The sequence below is a fragment of the Brachyhypopomus gauderio genome, unplaced genomic scaffold, assembly GCF_052324685.1.
Source record: "Brachyhypopomus gauderio isolate BG-103 unplaced genomic scaffold, BGAUD_0.2 sc62, whole genome shotgun sequence".
NCBI classification, from domain to species: domain Eukaryota; kingdom Metazoa; phylum Chordata; class Actinopteri; order Gymnotiformes; family Hypopomidae; genus Brachyhypopomus; species Brachyhypopomus gauderio.
In genome coordinates this window covers 712777-725642 of record NW_027506883.1, presented here as the reverse complement: position 1 = coordinate 725642, position 12866 = coordinate 712777, and the positions used below count along the sequence as shown (strand labels likewise).

General features: G+C 51.0%; 1 protein-coding gene across 1 annotated transcript in view; it reads right to left on the bottom strand.

The window, feature by feature from the left end:
- The window catches only part of sema6cb (semaphorin 6Cb), a 29999-nt gene that overhangs the window by 15869 nt on the left and 1264 nt on the right, over positions 1-12866 (bottom strand). Inside the window, 10 exon segments of the mRNA XM_076988367.1 lie at positions 3437-3447; positions 3449-3515; positions 9028-9165; positions 9848-9984; positions 9986-10022; positions 10538-10693; positions 11503-11634; positions 12045-12262; positions 12582-12670; positions 12821-12864. Coding sequence (XP_076844482.1) covers positions 3437-3447; positions 3449-3515; positions 9028-9165; positions 9848-9984; positions 9986-10022; positions 10538-10693; positions 11503-11634; positions 12045-12262; positions 12582-12670; positions 12821-12864 — 1029 coding nt within the window.

Sequence of the window (12866 nt, the reverse complement as noted above, 5' to 3'; positions counted from 1 at the left end):
CCTTTCAATAATAACATATGGAAAACATGAAAATACGATGGAAAAGATGAAACAACAATATCATATCGATGCCCAATACGTCCAATCTTCAAGACGAGAAGAGCTTTAATCCTAATTCTTTAACTTCCTATCCCTGGCGTCAGCGGGTACAGAAGTTCATTCACGTCAACATTAATATCGTATATAATTGATAAAGAAAGAAGTGAGAGCTCAAGAGACGCGTCCACAACACACTCCCCCAGACGGCACTAGTGTTAATAGCTGCACTGTGCTTTAGAGACTGTGTATTATACTGGTCCCAAATTAAATTAACACAGACAATTTTACAGTTCAAATACCTTTTAACCATACAGTGACTTACAGCAGAGGCCTTTTCACAGATTTCTCCTCGGAGGCCTGACACTATTAAACCACACCTTGGCCTGCACCAGTCAAGGACATCAAATCCCAGAAGTCCGAGGGTAAAGATGATGAAGGTGAGTCATTTTCTCTCTAACTTGTAATGACCCACAATGGACTTAAACGCACAGAGCCGGACGGCCCTTTACACTGGGAACATGTATAAATGTGTAATGTCAAACTATCACACCATTACTGTTCATATGGCACGTTACTGGAACTCTGCAGTCTGGATCCATTCACCAGGCTGAGTGATTTGTGTGTTTTTCAGCAGATGTCATGAGCAAACTGCTGATTGGTCAGAATTCTTTACATATTTAACTCATCATCCGCTGCATATGGCTGTAAGTTCCTCTGCTGTAAACATCAAAAGTAATTTTGAACTTGCTGTTTAGACGGATTCAGGCACCGTCATCCAATCAGCAGGCCTCCCTAAGCCCATGTGCCCAACTTCATTATGGCTCAGCAGACGAGCGGTTGGACTGTTCCTGCTGGATTAGTTTTGGCCCAGGATGCTTGTGCGGTCCTGTCTGCATGTTCACGTCTCCAGTAGCACAACTACACACACGTCCAAGCAAACAGACAGTGCCCAGTGGGACAGTTATTCCAAACAAGGTCAATACGTTGTCATGGCGAACTCTGGGCGGGGCAGTGTGCCAGAGGATTTATGGGACTCACATTAATATATTTTCACACATTCCATTAGTGGCAGAGCAGGGGAGGCCTCCAGTAAATATAACACACGGGCAGTCATGTGGTACGAGCCAATAACTCTGTGTCTTTATTTGAAGGGATCAATACTCACATTTGGGACCCATGCTCACAACACCCTTTCACTAACAGTGTGCCACAATTTACGGCCAAAGTTGGGACAAGAAAATAAGCACTGTGAGTGATTTAGGTTGGCCGTGCTTCAGTGTGGTAGAGCTGCTAGGCTGTGCTGGCTAGCCAGCGTCCAGAACAAACAGGTAGCAGCTCCTGTCCTAAGCTGTGCTGGCTTCCCAACCCGGATCTGTCTGGTCTGAATGTTCCTCCACTCTGAGGTGTGCTGTTGGGTTGTTGTACGTTGTCATGGTGGTTTAAAGCCAGAGAGCTGAACATTACTTTCGATTGAAAGCGAGCACATGCGGTGATGGAGGGAGAGAGGGAGATTGATGGTCTTCCCTGTGTGGGGAGGTGCGGGCTGGTCAATACAACTGCATGTGATACAGGTTTGATCTTGTGTAGATAAATACAGACACTGGGCTGGGAGTGAACAGTGACCCATACGTGACACTGGGAGTGAACAGTGACCCATACGTGACACTGGGAGTGAACAGTGACCCATACGTGACACCTGGGAGTGAACAGTGACCCATACGTGACACTGGGAGTGAACAGTGACCCATACGTGACCCTGGGAGTGAACAGTGACCCATACGTGACCCGGGGTGAGAGGAAGGCTCCTCCCCCCTTTTACTTTGGCCTGCTGGGGGTGAGGATGATCATTTAATATTTTCACACAAACAAGATGGATGACAACAGAGCTCAGGCTTGGAGCCCGAGTGAGTCCCAACGCTCACAAGCTCTCGGAAAAGAATTAATACATAAATAAATTAATATAATTAATACTGATTCAACAAGGCATATTCATTTTAGATTGCATGAATTTAAAGGATGTTGCAGAGGAGGGAGAAATGGACGACGCACACAGCAGCACTCACTGAACACAGATCCAGACCCAGTAGAGTCACTGAACACAGATCCAGACCCAGTAGAGTCACTGAACACAGACCCAGACCCAGTAGAGTCGCTGAACACAGACCCAGACCCAGTAGAGTCGCTGAACACAGACACAGACCCAGTAGAGTCGCTGAACACAGATCCAGACCCAGGCTGTGTTCGAAATAGTCTACTACATACTACTGGCGTACTGCTTGGGCCCCAGATCAGTATGCAGTATGCGAATAAAAAGAATTTTTCCAGTATGTGAAACATCCCCGGATGACATACTACTACCATAAAATATTCCAGTACGCGAACAGAGCTATCATCATGGTGTACTGCATCCCATCATGCAACACTACGTTCACGTGACTCTGTCGTATGCTTTGCTTTTGTCGCATACTGGAAACTGTACTGCATACTACTACGAGAACCAGTATGCAGTATCCAGTATATACTGAGTGCAGTATGCAGTATACAGTATGTAGTAGGCTATTTCGAACAGAGCCCCCAGTAAAGTCACTGCTGTGGTGAGGCACAGACTCACAGAACCCACACACGCCTCACAGAACCCACACACAGAGACTCAGAACCCACACACACACTCACAGAACCCACACATGCCTCACAGAAACACCCCCCCCCCCCCCCCACACACACACACACAGAGACTCACAGAACCCACACACACAGACTCACAGAACCCACAAACACAAACACACAGAGAGAGAGAGAGAGAGAGAGAGAGAGAGAGAGAGAGAGACTCACAGAACCCACACACAGAGGCTCACAGAACCCACACACACACACACAGACTCACAGAACCCACACACAGAGAGACTCACAGAACCCACACACAGAGAGACTCACAGAACCCCCACACAGAGAGACTCACAGAACCCCCACACACGCAAATGACCCCAACTTACATGACCTGAACTTACATCACCCCGACAAATGAACTTAATGTCCATTAACCTTACCATCAAAAGCATACTTTAATAGATTATAACATGTCCATTAACCTTACCATCAAAAGCATACTTTAATAGATTATAACATGTCCATTAACCTTACCATCAAAAGCATACTTTAATAGATTATAACATGTATTATTTGTACTCCATATATTCCTGAATATTTACTGTATGCTTTGAGAATACATGTACACTTTTGCATGGGATGCGTAGAGCAATTGTGCTGTAATTCTGAGAGAGGAGGATGAAGAGAATGATGAAGAGGAGGATGAAGAGGAGGATGAAGAGAATGATGAAGAGGAGGATGAAGAGGAGGATGAGGTTGAAGGAGGCAGTGTGGTGTAACGGGAACTCACTTTAGTCCTGGAAACCACGGTGGCACAACTCCCACTCCTCAACCAGATACAGTAGGGGTCTCGGGAGGACAGACAGCTCCTACCTACACACACACACACACACACACACACACACACACACACACACACCACACACACACACCACACACACACACACACACACACACACACCACACACACACACACACTCAGTTAACTCCTACCAGATGTGTTGGAGAAGGTTTGTGTCCCTTCTCATAAATCTCCTTCATCACCACCACTGCAGAATCCCAGTTATGGCCTGTGTGTGTGTGTGTGTGTGTGTGTGTGTGTGTGTGTGTGTGTGTGTGTGTGTGTGTGTGTGTGTGTGTGTGTGTGTGTGTGACAAGTCAGAGAGGACAAGCAGCTACAGTATCACCATAACAAAGGAGAGGGAGAGAGAGAAGGAGAGAGAGAGAGAGAGAGAGAGAGAAAACTGAGGAGAGAAAACTGTGAAGGAGACTGCTTACTTTAAGAGCCAGATGTGTGTGCGTCAGTGTGCGTTTGCGTCAGTGTATGTGTGTGTGTGTGTGTGCGTGCATGTGTGCGTGCGCATGCATGCGTGTGATTGACAGGTGTGCTGTGCCTGCCAGAACCCAAGTGGGACTTCAATGACATAGCTAAGCAGATGAGACAGAGGGAGAGCAGGAAAGAGAGAAAGAGAGAGGGGGAGGGAGGGAGAGAGAGAGAGAGGGGGAGGGAGGGAGAGATAGGGAGGAAGATAGAGAGAGGGAGGGAGAGAGAGGGGAGAGAGAGAGAGAGAGAGAGGACTGTGAGGACAGGCAGAGAGGGAAGGGGGAGGGGACTGTGTGTGTGTGTGTGTGTGTGTGTGTGTGTGTGTGGCGTGTGTGTGGTGTGTGTGTGGCGTGTGTGTGTGTGTGTGTGTGGTGTGTGTGTGTGTATATGTGTGTGTGTGTGTGTGTGTGTGTGTGTGTGTGTTCTACAGTATGTGGGGTGTGTGACTGAGAGGCTGCATGTCAGAGAGAAACAAAATGAAGGAGTCTGGAGAGAACAAACTAGAGCCAGCACCATGTGGTGAGAGACGCTCACGTGTGAGCAGAGCAGACACACACCACCCTGACCTGGAGCACCGAATCAGCACCAAACACACACTCCACATCGCCACCGAACACACACTCCACATCGCCACCAACCACACACTCCACATCGCCACCAAACACACACACTCCACATCGCCACCAACCACACACACTCCACATCGCCACCAACCACACACACTCCACATCGCCACCAACCACACACACTCCACATCGCCACCAACCACACACACTCCACATCGCCACCAACCACACACACTCCACATCGCCACCAAACACACACACTCCACATCAGCACCAAACACACACACTCCACATCAGCACCAAACACACACACTCCACATCAGCACCAAACACACACTCCACATCGCCACCAAACACACACACACTCCACATCGCCACCCAAACACACACACTCCACATCGCCACCAAACACACACACTCCACACCCAATCGCCACCAAACACACACACTCCACATCGCCACCAAACACACACACTCCACATCGCCACCAAACACACACACTCCACATCGCCACCAAACACACACACTCCACATCGCCACCAAACACACACACTCCACATCGCCACCAAACACACACACTCCACATCAGCACCAAACACACACACTCCACATCAGCACCAAACACACACACTCCACATCGCCACCAAACACACACACTCCACATCGCCACCAAACACACACACTCCACATCGCCACCAAACACACACACTCCACATCGCCACCAAACACACACACTCCACATCGCCACCAAACACACACACTCCACATCGCCACCAAACACACACACTCCACATCGCCACCAAACACACACACTCCACATCGCCACCAAACACACACACTCCACATCGCCACCAAACACACACACTCCACATCAGCACCAAACACACACTCCACATCGCCACCAAACACACACTCCACATCGCCACCAAACACACACTCCACATCGCCACCAAACACACACTCCACATCGCCACCAAACACACACACTCCACATCGCCACCAAACACACACACTCCACATCGCCACCAAACACACACTCCACATCGCCACCAAACACACACTCCACATCGCCACCAAACACACACACTCCACATCGCCACCAAACACACACACTCCACATCGCCACCAAACACACACACTCCACATCAGCACCAAACACACACTCCACATCAGCACCAAACACACACTCCACATCAGCACCAAACACACACACTCCACATCAGCACCAAACACACACACTCCACATCAGCACCAAACACACACACTCCACATCAGCACCAAACACACACACTCCACATCGCCACCAAACACACACACTCCACATCGCCACCAAACACACACACTCCACATCGCCACCAAACACACACACTCCACATCAGCACCAAACACACACACTCCACATCAGCACCAAACACACACACTCCACATCAGCACCAAACACACACTCCACATCGCCACCAAACACACACTCCACATCGCCACCAAACACACACACTCCACATCGCCACCAAACACACACACTCCACATCAGCACCAAACACACACTCCACATCGCCACCAAACACACACACTCCACATCGCCACCAAACACACACACTCCACATCGCCACCAAACACACACACTCCACATCGCCACCAAACACACACACTCCACATCGCCACCAAACACACACACTCCACATCAGCACCAAACACACACACTCCACATCAGCACCAAACACACACACTCCACATCAGCACCAAACACACACACTCCACATCAGCACCAAACACACACTCCACATCGCCACCAAACACACACACTCCACATCAGCACCAAACACACACACTCCACATCAGCACCAAACACACACACTCCCACATCAGCACCAAACACACACACTCCACATCGCCACCAAACACACACACTCCACATCGCCACCAAACACACACACTCCACATCGCCACCAAACACACACACTCCACATCGCCACCAAACACACACACTCCACATCGCCACCAAACACACACACTCCACATCGCCACCAAACACACACACTCCACATCGCACCAAACACACACACTCCACATCGCCACCAAACACACACTCCACATCGCCACCAAACACACACTCCACATCGCCACCAAACACACACTCCACATCGCCACCAAACACACACACTCCAACATCGCCACCAAACACACACTCCACATCGCCACCAAACACACACACTCCACATCGCCACCAAACACACACACTCCACATCGCCACCAAACACACACACTCCACATCGCCACCAAACACACACACTCCACATCGCCACCAAACACACACACTCCACATCGCCACCAAACACACACACTCCACATCGCCACCAAACACACACACTCCACATCGCCACCAAACACACACACTCCACATCGCCACCAAACACACACACTCCACATCGCCACCAAACACACACACTCCACATCGCCACCAAACACACACACTCCACATCGCCACCAAACACACACACTCCACATCGCCACCAAACACACACACTCCACATCGCCACCAAACACACACTCCACATCGCACCAAACACACACTCCACATCGCACCAAACACACACACTCCACATCAGCACCAAACACACACACTCCACATCGCCACCAAACACACACACTCCACATCGCCACCAAACACACACACTCCACATCGCCACCAAACACACACACTCCACATCGCCACCAAACACACACACTCCACATCAGCACCAAACACACACACTCCACATCGCCACCAAACACACACTCCACATCGCCACCAAACACACACCACTCCACATCGCCACCAAACACACACACTCCACATCGCCACCAAACACACACACTCCACATCGCCACCAAACACCACACACTCCACATCGCCACCAAACACACACACTCCACATCGCCACCAAACACACACACTCCACATCGCCACCAAACACACACACTCCACATCGCCACCAAACACACACACTCCACATCGCCACCAAACACACACACTCCACATCGCCACCAAAAACACACACACTCCACATCGCCACCAAACACACACACTCCACATCGCCACCAAAACACACACACTCCACATCGCCACCAAACACACACACTCCACATCGCCACCAAACACACACACTCCACATCGCCACCAAACACACACACTCCACATCAGCACCAAACACACACTCCACATCGCCACCAAACACACACTCCACATCGCCACCAAACACACACACTCCACATCGCCACCAAACACACACACTCCACATCGCCACCAAACACACACACTCCACATCGCCACCAAACACACACACTCCACATCGCCACCAAACACACACACTCCACATCGCCACCAAACACACACACTCCACATCGCCACCAAACACACACAATCCACATCGCCACCAAACACACACACTCCACATCAGCACCAAACACACACACTCCACATCAGCACCAAACACACACTCCACATCGCCAAACACACACTCCACATCGCCAAACACACACTCCACATCGCCACCAAACACACACACTCCACATCGCCACCAAACACACACTCCACATCGCCACCAAACACACACACTCTCTCCCTCCCTCTCTCCCTCCCCCCTCCCTCCCTCCCTCTCTCCCTCCCCCCTCCCTCCCTCCCTCTCTCCCTCCCTCCCTCCCTCCCTCTCTCCCTCCCTCCCTCTCCCCCTCCCTCCCTCTCCAGAGTTTGACGCGATGCTTTGTTTTGCGGGAGGAAGTGGACCAGTGGACCCAGCTGGGCTGGTGCTGGACCGGTTGTGCGTCTGGGCCTCAGACGACATGAACGCCAGCCAGTGTCATCTCTCCTCAAACACTAAACCCACGAGGATGTGTTGCTCTATTAAGGGAAACTGGACCATCTCCACTCTCCTGTCCCCTAGTAATACACCAAAGACAGGCAGCCAATGACAAGCGCTCTCTTCTGGTTGCTTCTGGCCACTAGCCAATCAGATGGTTCCAGTTCGAGCAGGAGCAGGGTCGACTGGCTCGGGTGGGGGCGTTGGCGTAGGTGGGGTAATCGGGTGACGCCCCTCCCCACTGGGCTGCCCCTTCTCCGGGGCACGGGGCTAACAGCTCAGCTTTAGGCCTGCAAAACTGCGACGGTGTTTAAATTTAAATGCTTGTCTTTGCAAAAGCAGCGAGCTGGAGCCGTCAGGCTTTCCTATAGGGCCGGAGGAGGACGCATCCATTATAGATCAAGAGGGATATTTTGGGAGATGCTGTAAGATGCTTCTATTTTTCACCAGTAGCTGCGCAGTTTCCTTGAAAAAGAAAAAGTTAACCCCATACCTGCCGCCTCACCCACACAATCATATCATCATGAAGAGCATGAAGTGTGTTAATCAGTGTGAAGCAGGCGGGGTCAGAGGTCGGGCCTAAGGGAGTACGTAAGGGCCAATAACCCAGTCAGCAGGCGTGGACTTATGGGAGTTGTGTGGGTCTGTTACTCACTTCTTACACGTCCCGTAGTCGGTACAGCGGCTGAGCGGTACACGCACCACGCAGCTGGAGAAGGCCACGAACAGGGCGTGATGGTCCTTGTCCAGCTCCAGTCCCAGAATCCTCCGGTCTTCCCCACGCACACCGCACCTGGTGAGGCCGGAGACAGTCACATGGCTTCAGTGGCGCTGGGTACAACACGTCCTTGGGTCTAGTGAGACTACATCGTCTTACTCTAAACGTGGAGGTTTGTTGTATTGAGACAAACACTCAAGTGTCAGCGGTGAAGACGGAACAGAGGAACCCAAAATGAGTTTGAGTTCATCAGACAGCTGTTGGATAGCTGTGGTACACACTGTGGTTTACTGTGTGTGTGTGTGTGTGTGTTGTGCCTCCGAGATGAAGAGACTTAAGAGACTTAAATGAGTAAGTTAACCACTGCTCATGAGTTCTAGGGGAGAACTGGCCCAATGAGACACAAACTGAATTAATCAGTGAGGAACCTCAGAGAGTCTAGGGTATTATCCCTCACTCCTGAGAGAGGGGGGTGGGGAGGAGATGCAGAGGGGGAGAGAGAGGGAGAGAAAGAGATGGAGAGAAAGAGGGAGTAACGGGGAGAGGTAAAAAGAGGTAAAGAGAGGGAGATATACACAGGAAGAGAGATGGAGAGAGGAGAGAGTGAGGGAGACTGTGAGCAAGAGAGAAAGAATGAGAAAAACCAAGAAAGAGAGAAAGCAAAATAATGACATAGTGAGTAAGAGAGAGAGTTGAAGAGAGAGGGAGGGATGGATGGATGGAGAGAGACAGACAGAGAGAGAGAGAGAGATCTCACTTGGTGGGGTTGTACACATCGATGTCCTCTAGGAGCTGACTGTTGTAGGTGGAGTTGGGGTGTGTGCTGGCGAGGACTTTCAGAACATGGCCATTTTCTGAGCCCAGAAACAGAACCGTATAGTTCTTGAAGGGGCCCGGCAGCTGTGTCCACAGTCATTTGGGTCAGCTTAAATCTGCACACAGGAAACGTACTCATTAGTAAAGGACCAACAGAGCTGTCAGTGCATCAGATGACGGTAAACGACGCAGGTGTCTGTGTTTACCCTCGAGTGGTGGTGAGATGTGGCGTTTCTCAGGGGACTAACAGACGGCTGTGAGTGTGAGCACTAGAGCGGAGGACTGAGTGTGCAGAGAGAGAGAGAGAGAGAGAGAGAGAGAGAGAGAGAGAGAGAGAGAGAGAGAGAGAGAGAGGGATGGAGAGAGAGGGGATGGGGGGGGAGGGAGAGAGAGAGAGGAGAGGGAGAGAGAGAGAGAAGAGAGGGAGAGAGGGAGGGAGGGAGGGAGGGAGAGAGAAGAGATGGGGCACAGCAGAGAGAAAGGCGAGAAGGAGTTTGAAAGAAAGTGAGAGGGACAGATGTGATGGAGGGAGACTGTGTCTGCCCAGCAGGAGACCCACAACTCACACCAGCACACCAGCTGTCAGATTGCTGTGACATGCATAGTGCTGTGTGTGTGTGTGTGTGTGTACCTGCTGGTGGTGCGTGTAAACCATGGCCTGTCGTTGACTGAAGGCACGGCCTCGTCCATTAGTGGATACGACTTGATGAAGGTGAGAGTCTCGTCGGGAAAAGAGGTAGAGGACTTGTAGAGAGCAGCAGAGCCATCACCAGCACAGGAACCAGGTCTACACACACACACACACACACACACACACACACACTCACACACACACACACACACACACACACACAACACACACACACACGACATTACCTACAACACCTCCAGAATGCCATCACCATAAACACAGCACTACCTACAACACCTTCTCCAGAATGCTAACACACACACACACACACACACACACACACCACACACACACACACACACACACACACACACACACACACACACACACACACACAAGCATCTCTTCCAGCTATCACCAAAGCCAAGATCCCAAAGATCAGGTCTGACCAGCCAAGCTTCCAGTTCCACGTAGGATGGCCAGTGGTACTAATCAGAGCCAGAAGAAATGTTATTGTGTGTGTGTGTGTGTGCGTGCGTGCGTCTCTAACTAAACATAATCGGCTGACAAATTCGTTGCAGTGCTCTGAGCCCCTGCTCATCAGGTAGTCCCCTGATACCCCCCCCCCCATATCAAACACATCTCACTTTTTTATTTGAAGTCTGAAAGTAAACAATCACCCAAACTGGCTCTTTTTTCTCTCTCTGATCCGAGTTGCATTCAAACACCAACACAGTTAGCAAACAATCAATAGCTTGTTTAAACACAAGAATCTAATCACGTAAGGAAGTCTGACGTGAGCAGTCGGGCTCGTCTGATTCGGCTGTCTGCACACTCCCCCCGTGTTCTGCGGCCCCGTGTACGGTTCCATATGGGCCCGTTTACAAGACGTGGCAGGTGGAGTTTTACAAAGCTTTAGCGGGGAAGCGAAGCGCACCACACGTCTCTCCCCGGGCTGCACCCACCTGGGTTTGGGAACCTGCTCATCGGGCACGGGCGTCCAGGCCGACTCGCTGGTCCGCTGCTCTTTGAACTTGCCGCTGAACGCACGCTCGATGTCGTCCATGTAGAAGGCGCAGACGGCCGAGCCGGTGATGCTGGGGGGCGTGAGGGAGGTTGTTTTAATCCCACACTAATGAGACGCCTCTGGTACCGGCACAGAGGGACAATACTCTGGTACCGGCACAGAGGGACAATACTCCGGTACCGGCACAGAGGGACAATAACTCCGGTACCGGCACAGAGGGACAATACTCTGGTACCCGGCACAGAGGGACAATACTCTGCTGGATTCTTTCATCCAGACAAAGAAGCAACGAGCTTCCTGCAGCCCCCAAACGCAACGGCAGAGCACAAAACTGCAGGACGTGGGTTAATCTACTGCAGTGGTCCTAAAATATGTAGTATAGTATGTGTACTGTATATAAGCTAGGCTGTTTTTAATAAGGTTTATTAAATTAAGGGCATCTTTGGAAAAAGAAGACAGCAGAGGTCTGTATGGCGCCACCTGTTGGCCTGTGTAGTGAAGACCCCCAGCACGGCAGGTCGGTGGTTTATCTGCAGCACGTTGGTCAACGACTGCAGGACATCGAAGTAGAAGAAGGAATCTCCGGGGACAGAGCAGTTCAGCCGCGCCTTCAGAAACGACGTCCAGTAGCGCTCGAGAACCCGCGGAGAACCTCCGTTATCATTCTTACACACCCGAGCGACCCTGGAGAACACCACCTGGAGGAGGGGGTGGAGGTAGGTGGGTGTTAGACAGGCAAGGGCAATTTGCTCAGAGTTGCTTGGCTAACGGCTTTTGGCTAATGACTACAGGCAAGAGACACCGCTGTGATGCAGGTCCCACCAATACTACGGTCCAGATCACTACGGGCTCCAAGTACAGTTGCCACTTCTGCTAAACACAAAGTGCGTGTGAAGGTCATGACCCAGAAAACGCCCAAAGAATATTTAAAGTCTCTTAAAGTTGCACGGGCTAAAAAAAATGCAGCGTGTGGTTGATAGAAGCTGGGTCAAAGTCAGCAGACTGAGGCGACCTCACCTTGCCTAGAGTGGTGTACTCCACAGCGATCTCACTGAAGAAGAAATACACGTAGTTTCCGTATTCAATGGCGTGGAGAAAGTGGGGCTCTGTAGGAACACACACAACAGAGACTTTAAGGAGGCAGGCCTTCCTCTCCGAGCAGAGTGTGTGTGTGTGGTGTGTTTAGCGTGTGTGAGGTGTGTGGTTGTGTGCGGTGTGTGTGAGGTGTGTGGCGTGTGCGGGGTGACGCCCCTGACCTCGTAGCCACTTGGAGTCGTACTTGACTGTACGCAGGACTGGACT